This window comes from Bos javanicus, chromosome 3 (assembly GCF_032452875.1).
Source record: "Bos javanicus breed banteng chromosome 3, ARS-OSU_banteng_1.0, whole genome shotgun sequence".
NCBI classification, from domain to species: domain Eukaryota; kingdom Metazoa; phylum Chordata; class Mammalia; order Artiodactyla; family Bovidae; genus Bos; species Bos javanicus.
Window position 1 is genome coordinate 67,282,543 of NC_083870.1, and position 20,131 is coordinate 67,302,673.

Below are 20,131 nucleotides of genomic sequence, written 5' to 3' on the forward strand. Positions count from 1 at the left end.
TGCTGTCCCTGGGATTCTCCAGGCAAGAACACTGGAGTGGGTTGCCATTTCCTTCTCCAATGCATGAAAGTGAAAAATGAAAGTGAAGTCGCTCAGTCGTGTCCGACTCTTGCAACCCCATGGACTGCAGCCTACCAGGCTCCTCCATCCATGGGATTTTCCAGTCAAGAGTACTGGAGTGGGTTGCCATTGCCTTCTCCAAACAATAGCTGAGCAAAGAGTAAAATTAATAATAGTATAATGAGATTGATTGTAAGGTAGCAGTGTCAGTATGAGAAGTAAAAAAGTTTTTATTCCATCTTGTGACTTGAAAATTTTATATAAATTGAATTCTTTAACAGATGGTTATATACCTGCATACAACTTTTACCACTCGTAAATATACTTTACAAACCACTGTGTTTCACATAACTTAGGTTGGTCTAATTCATTAAAGGTCTACCATTACTCAACTGAAGGAACTATTTTTCTTAACCTTTTTCTCCCTGCAGCCTCCTAATCAGAATGTATTTTTTAAGAGTTTGTAGTAGCTAGATCAGGCATCATGGTGTTTATTTTACATCACTACTGTGCTGAAGTACTGAAATTAAAAGACTAGAACTGGGCTTATACAATAGCTTAAGTTGAATAACTGTAGTAGGTCTAGAGATTAGATTTATTTGACAAAGATCTTACATTTGAAATACTCTAGTGATGATTACTTTTAAGCAGAATAAAGGTAATACCCTAAAAAGGTATTTTCAACAAATACTCATATTGAGCAGAGATAACAGCTGAATTTATTTGTAAACTGGCATGTTCTAGAACCATTAAAATGATTGCTGTATATGGTAAAGTTTAACCAGAATTAATGACAGTTTGCTAACATAAAATATTTTAAAATAATTGGATGGGATCTCTTAAATTCTGATATTTAAAGTGGTAGAATCTTGAATATATATTTCAGATACTCCCTTTTGCTTTTCCAAGATAGTAAAGGAATAATGGATATAGAGAAGTTGAGAACTTTATCTTAGTAAGAAGATTTTTTTGGAAAGAACAATTTTAGATTTATAGTAACATCAAGAGCATGTTACAAAGTTCCCATCACTCCCTACCCAATTTTCCCTATTAATAATATTTTACATTAATATGTTTATTATAATTAATGAATCAATATTAATACATTATTATTAACCAAAGTTCATACCTTATTCAGAATTCCTTAATTTTTAATTAATGTCCTTTCTGTGTTCTAGAATCTCGATTAGATTACCTTATAACATTTAGTTTTTATGTCTCCTTGTTGTGATAGTTTCTCAGACTTTGTTGATAACCTGGGCAGTTTTGAGGGATACCAGTCAAGTATTAATAGATTTCTCTCTATTGGAATTTGTCTGATGCTTTCCTCATGATTTGGGATTGTGGGTTTTTGGGAAGAAGACCACAGACATGAAGTGCCATTTTTGTCATGTCATACCAAGAGATACACTATTAAAATAGTATTATTTTATTGAAGTATAGTTGATTTACAATGTTGTGTTAATTTCTACTCTATGGTAAAATGATTCAGTTATACATATGGGTGTTCTTTTTCCTATTCTTTTCCATTCTGGTTTATCACAAGATATTGACTATAGTTCCCTGTGCTATACAGTAGGAATTTGTTGTTTATTCTCTATATAATTGTTTATGTCTGTTAATCCCATATGCCCAATCCCTCCCTCACTTCCCTTCCCTCTTGGTAACCACAAGTCTGTTTTGTATGTCTGTTTCTGTTTTATAGATAGGTTTATTTGTGTCATATTTTAGATTTCCATGTAAGTGATGTTGTATAGTATTTATCTTTCTCTTTCTGACTTAATTCACTTAGTATGATAAGCTCTAGGTCTGTCGCTGAAAATGGCATCATTTTATTCTTTTTTTATGATCAAACAGTATTCCACTGTATATATGTATTACATCTTCTTTATCCATTTATCTGTCTGTGGACATTTAGTTTGTTTCCACGTCTTGACTATTGTGAACATCACTGCAGTTTATATTGGGGTGCATTTATCCTTTCAAACCATGTTTTTCTCTGGATATTTGCCCAGGAATGGGATTGTAGGATCATATGGCAACTCTATAGTTTTTTGAGGACCTTCCATACTATTTTCCGTAGAGGCTGCACCAGTTTCGGTTCCCACCAGTGGTATAGGAGGATTCCCTTTTCTCAACACCCTTTCAGCATTTGTTATCTGTAGACTTGTTTAATGATGGCCATTTTGACAGGTGTGAGGTGGTACCTTATTGTAGTTTTGATTTGTATTTTTTAATAATTTGCAATGTTGAGTACCTTTTCATGTGTCTAATGGCTATCTGTATGTCTTCTATTAATATTTGGGTCTTTTTTGCTAATTTTTGATTGGGTTGGTTGTTTTTTGTCATTGAGTTTTGTGAGCAATTTGTATATTCTTTGAAGTTAAGCCCTTGCCATTTCTTTCATCTGCAAATATTTTCTCCCATTGTCCTTTTGTTTTGTTTATGGTTTCCTTGGCTGTACAAAAACTTGTAAGTTGACTAGGTCTTACTTGTTTATTTTTGTTTCTATTTCTATTGTCTTGGGAGACTGACCTGAGGAAACATTGGTAAGATTTATGCCAGAGAATGTTTTACATATGTTCTCTTCTAGGAGTTTTATGGTGTTATGTCTTATATTTAAGTCTTTAAGCCAAAGTCTTTAATCCATTCTGAGTTTATTTTTTGTATGGTGTTCTAACTTCATTGATTTACCTGCAGCTGTTCAGCTTTCCTGACATCACTTGCTAAAAGGATTTTCTCTATTGTATACTGTTGCCTCCTTTGTCAAAGATTAATTGACTGTAGATGTATGGGTTTATTTCTGGATTCTATTCTGTTCCATTGATCCGTATTTCTGTTTTTATGCCGATACCACATTGTTTTGACTACTTTGCTTTGTAGTTAGTATTGTCTGAAGTCTGGGAGGGTTATGCTCCCTGCTTTGTTCTTTTTCCTTAGGGTTGCTTTGGGTCTTTTCTGGTCCCATAGAAATTTTAGGATTATTTGTTCTAGGCCTGTAAAAAATATCACTGGTAGTTTGATAGGGATCACATTAAATCTGTAGATTGCTTTGGGTAGTATGACCATTTTAACAATGTTAATTCTTCCAATCCAAGAGCATGGGATCTTTTCATTTCTTTGAATCATCTTCCGTTTTCTTTATTAACGTTTATGATGTTTATTAATGTTTAAAACTTCTCAGAATTTAAGTCTGTCACCTCCTTGGTCAGGTTTATTCCTAATTATTTTATTTTTGATGTGATTTTAAAAGGGATTGTTTGTTTACATTCCCTTTCTCATGTTTCATTGCTAATGTAAAGAAATGCAACCAGTTTCCGTATGTTAGTCTTGTATTGTGCTAATTTGTTGAATTCATTTATCAGTTCTAGTAGTTTTTGTGTAGAGTCTTTAGGGTTTTCTATATGTAGTATCATGTCATCTGCATATAATGACAATTTTAGCTTTTCCCAAGGGATATGCTGTTAAGATGATTGATTGCAGTTGTTGACCTGGATCACCTAGCTGAGGTATAGTTTGTCAGGTTTCTCCACTGTGAGGTTACTCTCTGTCTTCCATACTCTTTTCTTTGGAAAGAAATCACTATGTACAGCCCACACTTAAGGAGTAGGGAGTTATGGGTCTCTCTCCTTGAGAGCAGTGTCTCCACAGATTATTTGGAAATCTTCTACATGGGAGATTTTTTTGTTCCTCCCTTTTTTTCTTTCTCCCCACCATCCCCCCCACGCTTCCTCCATCTCACTCTCCCTCATTTTTCCTTTAGTCATTTATTTGTGTAAGTGAAAAGTGAAAGTGAAGTCGGTCAGTCATGTCTGACTCTTTGCAACTCCATAGACTGACTGTAGCCTACTAGGCTCCTCAGTCCATGGGATTTTCCAGGCAAGAATACTGGAGTGGCTTGCCATTTCCTTCTCCAGGGGATCTTCCCGACCCAGGGACTGAACCTGGGTTTCCCGCATTGTAGGCAGACACTTTACTGTCTGAGCCACCAGGGATAAGTAGAGACTCATAAATACTTATTTTCCTACTTTGAGGTGTAATTTAGTAGCACTGTTTTATTGTTCAAATTGTTTCAGCTTTGGCCATAGGGAACCTTTCTGTTGTCTCCTGGGTCCCACTAAGGTGGTGTACTTTTGTTATATAGCTTTTTTGCCACTTCAAAATACTCCAGATTCATCTTGTGTATTTCGTGTCCCAGTGCTAGAATCAGCCTTCTTTGCAAAGGAACCCCATTTCCCTTTATTGCAGAAGGCAGTATTAGAAGTCAGTTTTTGAGTTCTGTATGCTCACTGCTGGATGCAGTTGATTATTTTATTTATCTGTCTGAGCTGGCAGAGCAGGAAAATACATGTGTATTTGGTAATCTATCTGTGTGTGTGTGTGTGTGTGTGTATATATTGCTACTCCTGCTGCTAAGTCGCTTCAGTCGTGTCCGACTCTGTGTGACCCCATGGATGGCAGACCACCAGGCTCCCCTGTCCCTGGGATTCTCCAGGCAAGAACACTGGAGTGGGTTGCCATTTCCTTCTCCAATGCATGAAAGTGAAAAGTGAGAGTGAAGTCGCTCAGTCGTGTCCGACTCCCAGCGACCCCATGGACTGTAGCCTACCAGGCTCCTCCGTCCATGGGATTTTCCAGGCAAGAGTACTGGAGTGGGGTGCCATTGCCTTCTCCGATATATATATATACACACACCTATCTATAAATACTTCTATATGTAATTATTACATATATATAAAGCTAAATATGAGTTTATACTTTGACTCCATCCCTAATTAATTATATTACCACATGGATTCTTCTAGCTTCTCCCCTTGTTTATCTGTAAATTTCCACTCTAGCAATAGCAAACCCTGGTCATCCTCCACTCATTTGTTTATTCCATTATATATGTACACAGAATTAGAATTGTTCATTCTTAGCTACTTGGAAATAGCTATGTAAAGCAGAATATATTGCTTATGATCAGTTCCTTTTACCTTTAGTCTTTGAGATGCTACTCATTTCCAGAGTTACCTCGGTCAGGATCTTTTCCTTCTACCGCCTTCAGAGAGGTAGTTTTATATATGTATAATATACTTAGATCCTTGTGTCAGAGAATACGTTCCTTCCTAGGGTTCCCTAATCTACTAAATGATTTTTAAAAAATTTGCATACATTAAAGTTCATTCTTTATGCTTTTTAAGTTTTATGCTTTTGGCAGATCATGTCATGGATCCAACATTATATATAGTACCATGTAGAATAATTTTACTGGTATTAAAAATTCCCTGTATGTCATTTACTCAACCCTCTTCCTTTCTCTGAACTTCTGGGAACTACTAATCTCTTTACTTTTATCTTTAACAGAATTTAATATTATTGGAATTGTAACATATAGCCTTTTCAGACTGAAGAAGTTTATTTTAATATTTATTATTTATATATTTTTTGGTTGTACCTTGCATCACATGTGATCTTAGTTCCAGGGAGTAAACCTGCACCCTGTTCAATGGAAGCCTGGAGTCTTAACCACTGGACCACCAGGGAAGTCCCAAAGAAATTTATTTTTATTCTTCAGATTTTAAAAATACACTTGTTTATTTGAATGTGTCAGATCTTTAGCTGTATCACACAGATTATCTAGTTATGATGTGAGGGCTTAGTTGTTCCAGGGTATGTAGGATCTTAGTTCCCTGACCAGGGATTGAAGCCGTGTCACCTGCATTGCAAGGTGCCTTCTTAACCACTGGACTAATAGGAAAGTCCCATGCAAGTTTTTTTTTTTTCTTTTCTGTTTTTATTTTTTTATTTTTAATTGAAGGATAATTGCTTTACAATGTTGTGTTGGTTTCTGCCATACATCAACATGAATCAGCCGTAGGTAAAGACATAGGTGCACGTTTTTTATCTCTTTCATTTCTGCTTAGGTATATATGTGGTAATCTTATTGGGAAAGCCTCTGAATATTCTAGGAAATTATTCAAATTAGCTGGGCTGGAAGAATTAAATTCAGTATTTTCTTACAATCTTTTAACTTATTTTGGACTTGTACATCTTTACCAGTGTATGGACTAGGCCTTTCAATTTGATAATCATTTTATTTTGATTAAAGAGAAACAAAATAGGGGGTGAAGAGTTACACTTTCTTTGTCATCTCTGTTGGAATTATTTTTTTTTAAGTCAGAATCATTGTGGAATAATTTATATACAGTAAAGATTGTCAGAAGTTATTAACTTGAAAGAGAGACCTTTCTTCTCAGTTGCAGTAACTGCTATAGCACTTTTTTCAAGCTTCTTGTTTTTTCTCATAAGTCTCTTCTTACTTGTGCCTCATTAATTGTTACTTGCGTGCAGTAGTTTGCTGCAAGTTTAATAGACTCAATCATTTTTATTGATGATAGAGAAGTGTATCCTGCATGATAAATCTTTGGTTATTCAGCTAAGTGGGATAGACGTTCTGAGGGTGAAGTAGGATAGTTAAGAGTATTATAGAGAGGTTAGGTCTAGTACTCAACTCACTACAGTCACCCTAAGATTGAGCCTGCCTGGTAGAAAATACCAGCACAGTCGAGGTTTGTACACTCCATATACCTCAAAGCAAATGAAGGCAGAGTGAAAATGAGTTTAGACTTAACCTCTGTAACTTACCCCAGGAGTAACTTTTAATGTAGCCATTGCTTTCTGATTCAGTTCTAAGGTTTGAATGAAGTAGCTCTATCTTGAGAAAAGTCTTACTTTTCAGTGTTAGCACTTTTAATATTAATTATTAAACATTTCATTAGGGATTAGTTAACAGAGCACTTAAGGATAAGAATATATTTTAGGTAGGGGCTGAAAAATTATTTTGATAGATACTGTTATATTGCAGTCATGCCATGGTTGTGGACATCAAAACTGCATTGCTTTACCTTTGAAATTTCTGCTTGTTTGCTGACTTATGAACTTTAAAGTTTCAGTATACTTTTGATTGCACAGAACATCTATCCATTTGTTCATTCAAAAAATGTTTACTGAACATGTGTGTGCTGGGAAGTGTGCTGCAAACTGGATAAATGAAACAGTGAACTTTTCAGATATGTTGCTGTCATGGAGTTTACAGTCTATTGGGAAATAGAATGAAATTTATTCAAAGTTATAAAGAACAGTGGTGCTTCACTAATATTTTAAAGACCTAGTAACTTATTTTGAAGTAAATTTGCAGCAGTTTGTTCTTTGTTCTTTTTGCAAAATACATTTGAGCATTCAAGGTTTTTGGGCTAACATGTTTCCATATGTGATCCATATGTGAAATCAGACATTTCTCAGAGAGCCAGGACAATGTGAACCAGAGGGAGAGTTGGGGAGAATATGAACAGGTAGTAGGTTTATGTGGGTAAAATTCATATTAGCCTATTTATAGGCAGGGAAGTAAAAAATATTTCTTTTTACTTAAGAAATATTAAGTAATTTAATATTGCGTAAGTCTTTTTTTCTGTAAAAATGTTTAATATGTAAGAAATAACAAGTTAAATTCCTTTAGAATGGAGATATAACAGAAAGAATGGGCTTCCCAGGTGGTTCAGTGGTAAAAAAATCCGCCTGCCAAGCAGAATACACAAGATTTGACCCCTGGGTCGGGAAGAGTCCCTGGAGAAGAAATTGGCAACCTACTCCAGTATTCTTGCCTGGGAAATCCCATGGACAGAGGAGCCGGTGGCTACAGTCCATGGGGTTGCAGATGAGTTGGACGCGATTTAGCGACTAAACATGAACAGAAAGAACAAATGAGAATCATGACAACCAAGATCATGTCTGAATTATGTGAAAGTTTCTTGTAACCCTAGTCAAGAAAATTTGTCACAGATATCTTATTCTAACAGGGTACAGCAGAGGGACTGAAAGTGATGATCCCTCCTGATGCTAAATTATTTTCTAATTTAGCTGTTTCTTAATGACTGATTGCTCAAAAGTCAAGATGCTCGTTTTCTTATTTTCTGTACTTGTTCAGGTTTGAGAATTAAGAATTTAAGATGGGGGAATAAGGCTTTGCTTTCTCTAACTGATATTTTCTAACTAGGTACTTCGTAACTCAGGAAGACCTCATTTATTCCCAGTAATATGTTTTACTAAAACTCTTTCAGGTAACTTTACAAAGACGTGTGACTTAATAGTAGATCATGGATTGAACTCAGTTTTTTATTTATTGTTGTTACTAAAAAATTTTAGTGAGTTTTTTTTTTATTTTCTTTTTGTCTCTGTAGTTATCAGAGACTGTTACAGACAATTGCTGTACTCGAAGCTCAGCGTTCTCAAGCAGTCCAGGACCTTGAAAGTTTAGGCAGACATCAGAGAGAAGCACTAAAAAATCCCATTGGATTTGTGGAAAAACTCCAGAAGAAGGTATATTTTGACCACTTTTTAAATTTATTGAGATGTATTTGGTAATAACCTTATTTATTCTTTCATATGAATACTTTTTAAAATGTTTAACCATGTTACTGAAGGTGGGATATTGCCTTCCTTCACCCCCACCAAATGCACAATAAGTATACCCCCAGTGAAGATGGCTAGGAGCTTTAATTGGATGCTTGTATAGAAACTTGATGTCCTGTTTCTAGCCATTTTTAGTCTTTTTCTGTTACTTTTTTCCTTCCCCATCTTAAAAATATTTTCCCTTTTTTGCTTTTAGGACTTTTAAGTTTATTGAAACTAAAAGAAAAAATACTTTAGTATTTTTAGTGTTTATTTACTGCTTTATTTACTCTAAAAGCAGGAGAAAACAATGGTGATACAAACAAAAATTCTATTTTAAATGTCTTTAAGGATGTGGTTGCCAAGGTCATGAGAATGAGGTGCAAGATGTGCGTTTATGCCGTAGTATTTGTCTTGAATTAGGGACCCACAAATTATTCAATACATTTGAGAGGTAAATATTAGTCAGACAAAAGCATTGTCTGAAAAGTTAAAACTGAAAAACTATGAAAAAGAATCCTCTTTTTCACCTTAACACACAAATTTAGTTGTGTATGACAAGTTTGCTGCTGTTAAGTCGCTTCATTTGTGTCCAACTCTGTGCGACCCCATAGACGGCAGCCCACCAGGCTCCCCCGTCCCTGGGATTCTCCAGGCAAGAACACTGGAGTGGGGTTGCCATTTCCTCTCCAGTGCATGAAAGTGAAAAGTGAAAGTGAAGTCCCTCAGTCGTTTCCGACTCTTAGCGACCCCATGGACTGCAGCCCACCGGGCTCCTCCGTCCATGGGATTTTCCAGGCAAGAGTACTGGAGTGGGGTGCCATTGCCTTCTCCAATGACAAGTTTAGTTACTAGTTATTAATGAGTCACAAAAGTGGTCTACCAGGTGTTGAGGCAGCAGTCTTGGGGACTTCATTTTATGAACGCTTTCAGTGTTTACTTATCATGGTTTCAACTAAAATAGATTGTACTTTAATCTTAAACTCATTTTTTTCAGTTGTTGGGTGGGCAAAAAAGTTGCAGTTACACACATCTACTATATACGTCCGTGGTTGGTTATCTGCAGATTTTCCATGTCCATGTTTAATTTAGAACTAGATTTCTTTTCACTTTATTTCAGAAACAAGGGTGTGACATTGACCCTCTTAAGATTTTTTTGCAAAAATGTTCAAATGTGTATTAAATCCCAGATACATTGGTAATCATGAAAGACTTGTGTTCCTTGGAAAGAAAATTTTCTGCGAAGTTTGATTCTTTAGTTTTTCTGTGTTAACTCATATATGTTTAATTTGCCTACTTTCTTTAAGTTTACCATAGTAGTTAAGTTGTTGACATATGATCCCGTTGTTTTAGTGAACGTCTGAAAACTCCTAATTGAAATTAAGGAAACTTGGTTTATATATTGGTACATAGAATGCAGGGAACCTTTATGGCTTGTTAGCTTTCTTTGATGTTTTATCATCATTGTTTTAAAAGACACTCTATTCTAACTTTTCAAAAAGTTGAGTCTTAGACTGATATACGTTATTATAATGAGGGCTGTAGTATACTGTATCACAAGCAAAATAAAAATTAAGAATTCTGTATCACAGTATGGACTTTGCTTGCCAGTTTCATAATTTATGACCTAATTTTTTAATGAACATTTTATTATGAAAAGTGTTAAGTAGACAAAAAAGTGGAAAGTATTATATAGTTTTAATACACACATCCATCCACCTTCTAGATTCTACAATAAACATTTTACTGTATTTGCTTTATTGTGTGTTTTTTCAATCCTTCCATCTGCCATTCTATCTCATTTCAAGATGGAATCCATTTCATGCATTCCAGAGTTGCAGACACACATACTTAACACCAAAATACTTCAGAGTGCATATTATTAACTAAATTTTTTTTAAAGCTTTTAAGGTGAAATTTATATACAGTGAAATTCAGAAATCCCAGTTTTAATCATTATATGAGTTCTGACCAATACCCCCACTTATGTAACCCAAATTCCTATCAAAAGACTGATCACATAATAACCTGGTTTTAGTAATGACAACTAATAACTTCTGAAGGTGGTTGATAAAGTAACTGAATTCAAAGTAAAGTAAGGATATAGTTTTGATTCTCAAAATGTGGTAGGTTTTTTTGTACATGTCTTAAGAGTTATATAGTATGAAAATAATTCATTGTTTTGTGAATAAGTTAGGACCACAGGGGTCCATTTAAAATGAATTCTGTGTGTCAGGTCATATCTATTTCAGTCAAACACATTTCATATGCTGTTCTTAGAGATAAAAAGCATTCTTTGCTATTTCTGTCTAAGTGTGTTAAAGAACATTATGTCTGTATAGGTCAGCTGTAGACCTCTATCAAAAAATAGTGCTTATGTTTTGTTAAGTTCATTTTTCTTTATGTGGCTATCATTATACCATTTAATGCTTTGACTGTATTTTTATTGACTGTTGGATTCAGAGTGAATAGAAATGCCAGTTGATGATTATTTAGATTTGGAATCATCTGAAAATTTGGCTATTGTTTATAATTTCTTGAATTAACCTTATATGTCACTTTTTTTTCCCTCCCACCAGGCTGATATAGGGCTTCCATATCCGCAGAGAGTTGTTCAGTTGCCTGAGATTGTATGGGACCAATATACCAATAGCCTTGGAAACTTTGAAAGAGAATTTAAAAACCGTAAAAGGCATACTAGGAGAGTTAAGCTAGTTTTTGATAAAGGTAATAAATTACATGATATTTTAAGTAGAGAAATACCTGGCAAAGTCTTGCTTTAATAATCCTATGCATGGTTTTCTTTTTAGTAGGTTTACCTGCTAGACCAAAAAGTCCTTTAGATCCTAGGAAGGATGGAGAGTCCCTTTCATACTCTATGTTGCCTTTGAGTGATGGTCCAGAAGGCTCAAACAGTCGTCCTCAGGTAGGCAGTGTAAAGTGTTGGAGTAGGAAAATTTGAATTGTAGACAAAAGATTTTAACATTTGCTGACTTGTATTCTTAAATTTCAAGCAGTCTTCACTTGAAGATATAATAAGGACATGAACTTTGAAGTTAAGAAAAAGCTGGGTTGAAATCACAACTCCACTACTTATTAACAGTGGAACTGCAGATGGTCATTTCTATTAAAGTCCCCAAGCTACAGTTTCCTCTTATATAAAATGTGATTAATATCACCCTATGTTGTAGAGTTGTGAGGATTATAATGAGTAGTACATGTAACATGATGAGTTCAGTGCCTGACATATAGTACAGTATTTATTCTAAAAATAAGAGCTCTTTGTGCATAGTGGAATGTAACCAGGATTTGCTGGTTGTAACCTGGCCTTGCTGCTGTTAATTAGATGAACTTTGATAAACGTGGGTTCAGAATGAAAAAGTAGTATTTCTTTTTCTTTAAAATGAAGTTGTTGTCATCATTCATTTGTTATTTGGCCATATCAAAGAGTAGTCTGTTATGTTGTCTCTGACAAAGCTTTATTTTATATGCAGATGATAAGAGGACGCCTGTGTGATGATACCAAACCTGAAACATTTAACCAATTGTGGACTGTTGAAGAACAGGTAATAGATATTTCTCAATTGTGTAGGTTAAAAAATATGCAGTTAAAATTAGAGTAAGTATTGTGAATAAAGTGTATATTGTGTGTGTGTGTGTGTGTGTGTGTGTATGCGTGCTGAGTCACTTCAGTTGTGTCTGACTCTTCGAAACCACATGGACTATAGTCTGCCAGACTCATCTGTCCATGGGATTCTCAAGGCAAGAATACTAGTAGAGTAGGTTGCCATGCCCTTCTCCAGGGGATCTTCCCAATCCAGAGTTTGAACATCTGTCTCTTATGTCTCCTGCATTGGCAGGTGGATTCTTTGCCACTAGCACCACCTGGGAAGTGTATACTGTTGTATGCAATCCCTCTTAATCATGAATTTAAAATGTTTAAACTTGTTTCTATATACCTTTTTGCAGATGTAAAGAATTTTTCATTCTGAGAATATATGAATTCCATTTAGGAGATGGTTTCTAAAGAAGGAACCTGGGTTTTGGGAGGGGGCCTGAAAAAGATACTGAAACAGATGGAATAAAGTTTTTGTAATGCAGCTTTGTGAGACAGAAAAACCTGGAGCCAAGTAAAGCTATGCTTCAAAGTGAATTCTTACTTTTGTTTGGAGACGAGCTGAAAAAGCAAGGTCATAGTATTCTGTTACATTTGGGCATATAACTAGGATTGTTTGTGGGTAATGTTTGAGATATATTCTATCTCATATAAGGATTAGCCCCACAGTTATAATGAGTTGATCCGTTTATAAAAAACTTTGTGCTAAGTCACTTCAGTCGTGTTTGACTCAGTGCAGCCCTACAGACTGTAGCCCACCGGGTTCCTCTGTCTGTGGGATTCTTCAGGCAAGAATACTGGAGTTGGTTGCCATTTCCATGTCCAGGGAATCATCTCAGCCCAGGGATTGATCCTGGGTCTCCCACATTGCAGGCAGATTCTTTGCCCAAGTGCATGCATGCTCAATCATGTCTGACTCTTTGCAGCTCCATGCATAGCCCACTGGGGGATTTCCTTCTCTAGGGGATCTTCCCAACCCGAGGATCAAACCCGTATCTCTTTTGTCTCCTGCACTGGCAGGCAGGTTCTTTATCACTAGTGCCACCTGGGAAGCCTGTTCGTGTGTGCTTAGTCAGTCGTGTCTGGCTCTTTGCAGCACAACGCACTGTTGCCTGCCAGGTTCCTCTGTCCTTGGGATTCTCCAGTTGAGAGTACTGGAGCGGGTTGCCATTTCGTTCTCCAGGGGATCTTTCCAACTCAGGAATCGAACCCTGGTCTCTTACAATGCAGACAGATTCTTTACCATCTGAGCTACCAGGGAAGCCCACCTGTTAAAATACTCCTTTAGCCAAGCCCATACTAAGATAGGATAAGAAGATTATTCATAGCACACACTCCAGTCTCCAAGGCAGTTTATTGGTCTTTCAGCCCTGCAGAGATAATACCAATCAATGGTGCCTAAAAGCTGATCCTGTGCACTGGGATAGCTGGGTGATAACATTCCTTTTATTTCAACATCCAGAATATTCTGCATCCTTAGGACTACTGGAGAATTTTGAAGATAAGTCAGAATATTAAAGTTAAATATTTAAATAGAGGATCACACAAAGGAGGAAAAGATCTCTTTTAGTATTCTGTCAGAATACAAATGAATTTTTATATAGTTTTGTCAGATCCATAGTCGCTTAAACGTAGTCTAGCAAGAAAATGTGGTCAGTGGAAATCACTAAAATGTGTAATATATTTCCTTTTTGAGGAGTGCTTTCTTTTTACTGAGGTGAATAGAAAAATCTTTATAAGGTCTTTCATCGGTTTAGTCTTGATTCTTATTTTCCTTGTGAAGTTTTAAATTCCTACTAGAAACTTTTCCTACCATGAAGATTTCTAGTTAACCTAACCCCTAATGTTGGGGAGGGAGTATTGTAGTTTTTAAGATGAAAGGTGAATGTATTTATTTAGAAACTCAGTATTAAACTTTTCTTAAATTTGGTCTTTGGTTTGGCTTAGAAAAAGCTTGAACAGCTACTCCTGAAATACCCTCCTGAAGAAGTAGAATCTCGACGCTGGCAGAAGATAGCAGATGAACTGGGCAACAGGACAGCAAAACAGGTAACTGAGGAGATGGCTCCATATTGTTGGCATGTTTTTTATATTTTAAGTTATTTAAAAGACTGTGCTGGGTCTTTGCAGCTGCCTGCAGGCTTTCTCTAGTTGCAGCAAGTGGGGGTTATTCTAGCTGCAGTGCGTGAGCTTCTCATTGTAGTGGCTTTCTTGTTGTGAAACACAAGCTGTAGCATACAGGCTCAGTAGTTGTGGTGCACAGGCTAGTTCCCCTGCAGCATGTGGAATCTTCCTGGACCAAGGATCGAACTGATGGTCCCTATATTGCCAGGTGGATTCTTCACTACTGGACCACCAGGGAAGTCCCTGATGTGTTTTTTTGTTTTTGTTTTTTTTTAAAGTGAAGGATAATGCAGCTAAAATCAGCAGATCTGCTCCTTCATTTTTAGCTACACAATACTATAGTATGTGGAGTTTTAAAAAATAACATTGTTTATTGATTTTAGAAACAACTCAAGATAGTTCTGCTTTGAATCATTACAAAATACTAAAAAGTAAAAATGTGATTTAGTATTTGATGAGTACAGCAGTTATGTGCTTTTGGGTTAGACTGTGCTAATAGATTTGTGATAATGCCTTAATTAGTATTCCCTGGTTGTCTTTCTAAAAAAATATCTGCCAGCTTTCTCCTTCACGTTCCCATTGATATTAATAGATACGTTTTTATGCTTATGCACGAATGTTCACAAGTTGAAGATGTGTTTAGCTTAGGAATCAAACAGATTTAATTTAACAATTTTTTTGGTCCAAGTGTCTTTGGCAATTTAAAACTATTTCTAGATTTATGTAGCTATTAAGTTGTTACTATTCATTAAGATACACGTATATTTTTAAAACTATTTTGGTACTGAATGTCTTGTCATTCATTATGTTAAAAGGCTTGTCATGTTTCTTAGGTTGCCAGCCGAGTGCAGAAGTATTTCATAAAACTAACTAAAGCTGGGATTCCAGTCCCAGGCAGAACACCAAACTTATACATATACTCCAAAAAGGTAAAAAGAAAATTGGTGAAAGTAAACTTTAGATCTCAGATTAAGATCATCAAAGTCAGAGTTGCTGTGTAAAAGTATGTATGTTATTCAGAACAACATTATTTTATTTTTAAAGAAACTCACTCTAAACATTTTGTTACATTGAGCATAAGTGAACTTCAGTGTTTTCTTAGGAGTATGTTAGTTTATGTGAATGAGTACTGTTTGAAAGGTATTAGATTGAATATGTGTCAGAAAGGCCTTTGTGATGTTAAACTTTTTAGGATATTTGATTCTTTAATAATATAATCAATTTCTGTTTTATACATATGCTGTATAAATCCAATTTAATCTTCACTACAATTCTTAAAAGTGTGGGTAGTATCACCTTCACTTTACTTATGTTAATATTAACAGCTACCTTTTATTCTTACTGTTGAATGCTCTGAGCTAGGTCCTGTTTTACAACCTTTTTTATAGATGAGAAAGCTAAGTACACTGAGTAAATTGCCTAGTCACATAGCTAGCGATTCTGGGAATCATTGATCTTCTGATTCTGCTCCTAAGCCGCTTCGACCATTCTTTGCTTCTCTGTACAGTGAAAAAGCTATTGTAGAGCACTGCATGAAATTATAGCCAGTTTTTTGCTTTAATTGAAGAGGGGAAAAGCACATAATTGTCCTTCTTTCATTTTGTTGGTAAATCATCCTGATACCTTCCCTCCCAAAAACTGCCACCTTTCATACAAAGAGAAGCTAGGAGTGTGTCTAATGCTGTTACCCTTCCTTATTGAAGCTGACTATTTTATATAATTTTACATTAAGTATATTGTCTATACATCTCTATGTTTTAATGTTTTTATTCTTTTCCAAACTTTGGAAGCTTGTTTTAATTTCTCATATTTTAAAAATATTTTGTATTTTTCTCTCCCCACTGTAGCATTGTCTATCTTAGGTGTGTAGAATTCATCCTATAACTTCAGAATGTTGGAACTTTAACAACCAGCATTTAACCTAATATCTAATTGTCCTGATTTCTGGGTTACCTTTAGATGTGTTGTACACCTCATGTTTTCACCACTAAAACGAGATGATGCTAACAAAAAGAATACTAAAGAAGCCTAAATGTGTTTCCTCCTTTGGGAATTTAATAAGCATTTTGACTGTAGAGATCTGGCCCAGTCATAGTTGTGATTCTTAGCCATGGTTAGAGTTCGAATTTTGAGATGAAACAATGGTTCTCCATGTAGCTTAAGTATTCTTCGTGGCTATGCTGTTAGTGAAGACAGGAAGTCTGCATAGTGGTTCACAGTGAGGCCATTGCTCCATATAGACCTAGTTTATAATCTTGGTTCTGCTACTTTCTAGCTGCAGCACTTTGAACATAAAAGTTCACCTCCTTGTGCCTCTGTTTTTTCACTTTTAAATTAGAGGTGATAATAACTGCTTTATAGGAATGTTTTGAGGATTAAGTGACATTGACGAAGGGTAAGCAGTCAATCAATATTAGATACTATTTTCAAACATTCATCATGTTGGGGAGATTTTCATTTTACTTGATAGTTTTATATCTGGCTTTGGCTAACTTCATCCTCCTTGATTATCTATAAGATGACTTTAAGAGTTCAGCATGTGAATGCCAAGAGTGTGAAAAATGTTGGTGATACAAATACAAGCATGTGGTCCACGATACTCCATGTGGATATTCCCCCTATATTTCTAATTGCTTGTTTGGTTTGGTTTGTTTTTATTTAAGGCTTGTTGTGCTTTTAAAAATCCAGGTAGCAGAAAAAACAACCACATAAAAGTATGCTGAAGGATAGAGGTGTGACCCTTTTGATTAGACAGTCTTGCAGGAAATAGCATTTATATTTTTGATTCTTTTAATGATTGTCCACTATCCCAATTAAAAATTTGTTTTCTCACTTAGTCTTCAACAAGCAGACGACAACACCCCCTTAATAAGCATCTCTTTAAACCTTCCACTTTCATGACTTCCCATGAACCACCAGTGTATATGGATGAAGATGATGACCGATCCTGTTTTCATAGCCATATGAACACTGCTGTTGAGGAGGCATCAGTAAGTTATATATACTGTATCTGTATCCTGCTGCTGCTGCTGAGTCACCCCAGTCGTGTCCGACTCTGTGCGACCCCACATCTGTCTTTATATTATACAGATCAGAATGCAAAATGGGAGCACCAGGATTTCCTATTTATTCCTATTCTTCAGATAATGTTGCTTTCTTTTCTTTTGAATTAACTAGTTAAACTTGTTTTACATTGGGCTTTAAAAATGTTAAGAAGAAACTTTCAAGCTAATTCAAAAATAAACCCACATGCACCCATTATACAGTTTTAATGGTTATCAATTTGTGGCAATCTTATTTTTATCTATATTTCCTACCCACCCCAACTTTCTTTCTGGGATTATTTTGCAGCAATTTTCAGACATTATCAAATGTCATTATCATGTTTATTAAAAAGTAATCCTTTATATAATCAGATACACAGTTAGTTTACATTTTCCAAATTATAATTTGCAAAAGACCTCTTCCCGCCCCCCCATACTTGTTTTGTTGAAAACCTGGGTTATTTGTCTTAGAGAATTTACCACAGTGTAGCTTTTGTTGTTTGCATCTCCTTGGTGTCATGTAACCTATTCCTCTGTTTTCTGAATCTCCTATACGTTGATAGATCTAGATAATTAATCAGATTCAGATTTGTTTTTTGTTAGGGTGGGCAGGACTACTTCGTGTATACTTTCATCAGTCTGATTGTCTCTTTCTTTAGACATAGCAGCCATTGATTGCTGCTTTGACCCATTAACTCATTAGATGTTACAAAATAATAAAATTCTTTCTTCATGTATTTGATAGAATATTCTGTAAAGTAACCCTGCCATCAACTATTTGATTATCCTAGATCAGATCAGATCAGATCAGTCGCTTAGTCGTGTCCAACTCTTTGCGACCCCATGAATCGCAGCACGCCAGGCTTCCCTGTCCATCACCAACTCCCGGAGTTCACTGAGACTCACGTCCATGCCATCCAGCCATCTCATCCTCTGTTGTCCCCTTTTCCTCATGCCCCCAATCCCTCCCAGAATCAGAGTCTTTTCCAGTGAGTCAACTCTTCGCATGAGGTGGCCAAAGTACTAGAGTTTCAGCTTTAGCATCATTCCTTCCAAAGAAATCCCAGGGTTGATCTCCTTCAGAATGGACTGGTTGGATCTCCTTGCAGTCCAAGGGACTCTCAAGAGTCTTCTCCAACACCACAGTTCAAAAGCATCGATTCTTCGGCGCTCAGCCTTCTTCACAGTCCAACTCTCACATCCATACATGACCACAGGAAAAACCATAGCCTTGACTAGACAAACCTTTGATTATCCTAAGGTACATGTAAAAAAGGCAGCATAATTGCTTGATCATCCCCTTTATTTTCTTGTTTTTAAAATAGTGAGTTTGGTCTCTAGTAGCCTCCAAAATGACTCATAAGGTTTTAAAATTTTTGTATTCTTAAGAGTTTTTGGACTTATATTTATGTGCATTGACAAATTCATTGCATTGACATTATTGTCTTTATTAGTGTCCAAGTTGGCCCATTGGTTGGTTGTAACCTATTCAAGTTGGATTTTGAGATCATTTGACAAGATTCTAGTTGTCTTTTATAGCCTTCTTACTGTCTGCTGGAACAAGGAAATTAAAAGCTCATCTTATATATTTCCTGCTTCAGAGCTAAAATTAGTTCTGTTTTCTTTTATTGAGAAATGGTATTTGGAGGCTCTGTCCCAATAAAATGGAATAAAAGTCTATGGATTTTCTTGGTGGCTCAGTGGTAAAGAATCTGCCTGCAATGCAGGAGACTCAGGTTCAATCCCTGTGTCGGGAAGATCTCCTGGAGAAGGAAATGGCAACCCACTTCAGGATTCTTGCCTGGAAATCCCCTGGACAGAGGAGCCTGGCAGGCTATGGTCCACGGGGTCATAAAGAATTGGACATGACTTAGCAACTAAGCACACACACATCCTAATCTATGATGTTACTTGCTTTTGGATTGATCATTGTACTTAAGCCTGTACAGTGGACAGAACTGAGAAATGTTATATATTTGTTCAAATGAAAAGATATAATAAATTAATATTTTTATTTAAAATTCAACTTAGGACTTACGAGAATTTTACTTACCTATATTGATCTTTAATATGTATCATTTTTCCCCCATGCTAAAAATCCCAGTTGTTAGTGATAACAACATAATGCTCACTTTCTTTGTCTCACACTGGTCACAAGTAGTCACAGAATTTAATACCAGCACCACCATCAACAATATGATACTGAAAACAGGTTTTTTGGGTGGCCTTTTTTTGCCTTAGGATATATCCTACTATAGAAATAACGTCAAATCACACTTTTTAAATATTCAAGGATTAATTCCTCTTTGTGTTGTCATCCATTGGATGCTAATTTAGGTTAATTCTTTTCGTTTTATTTTCCCTTCATAGAGATTCCTTTTTATTGCTGTTAATATTTTTTTACTTTACTATACTAAAATTCTTAGTAAGTAATGTGCTTCTGATTCCTCACTTAAAGGACATAAAGATTGCTTTGTATCTTTCCTTATATTTTGATTATATGTGGTAACTGGATAAGGAGATTTTAATGAAAAGTCAGCAGATAAAAGTAAATCTCATTTGTTCTTTTTCTAGATTAATCAAATATTGACTGTATACTTTTGTATCAGACTACCATAAAATGTCTATATTCTTAATTTTTTTGCTTTTTAAATTGTCTTTTGAAAAGCAGCTACTATCTGCTGTGTCTTAGGATATGACATTTATGTGTAATTTTATATTTTGTGAATATTATAATTACTCAGTTGAGTACTATTCACTTATATTTAATACATAACAGGCTCTGCTAGAAGTCAGTTTGCATAGTTATGAACAAAAGTGTTTCAAAAATAGGTGTGATTGTAATTATTTTAGA

The 20,131-nt window shown here is 35.6% G+C and overlaps 1 protein-coding gene across 5 annotated transcripts in view; it reads left to right on the forward strand.

Annotated features, from left to right (window-relative positions):
- ZZZ3 (zinc finger ZZ-type containing 3) overlaps window positions 1-20,131 on the forward strand; it is a 123,728-nt gene that overhangs the window by 92,630 nt on the left and 10,967 nt on the right. For 4 of the 5 annotated variants that reach the window (XM_061411535.1, XM_061411533.1, XM_061411536.1 and 1 more), the window contains 7 exons: window positions 8,283-8,421; window positions 11,073-11,220; window positions 11,304-11,419; window positions 11,988-12,059; window positions 14,057-14,158; window positions 15,067-15,162; window positions 17,071-17,223. In XM_061411535.1, coding sequence (XP_061267519.1) covers window positions 8,283-8,421; window positions 11,073-11,220; window positions 11,304-11,419; window positions 11,988-12,059; window positions 14,057-14,158; window positions 15,067-15,162; window positions 17,071-17,223 — 826 coding nt within the window. The remainder of the gene's footprint in view (window positions 1-8,282; window positions 8,422-11,072; window positions 11,221-11,303; window positions 11,420-11,987; window positions 12,060-14,056; window positions 14,159-15,066; window positions 15,163-17,070; window positions 17,224-20,131) is intronic. The other variant, XM_061411537.1, reaches the window with a different exon arrangement.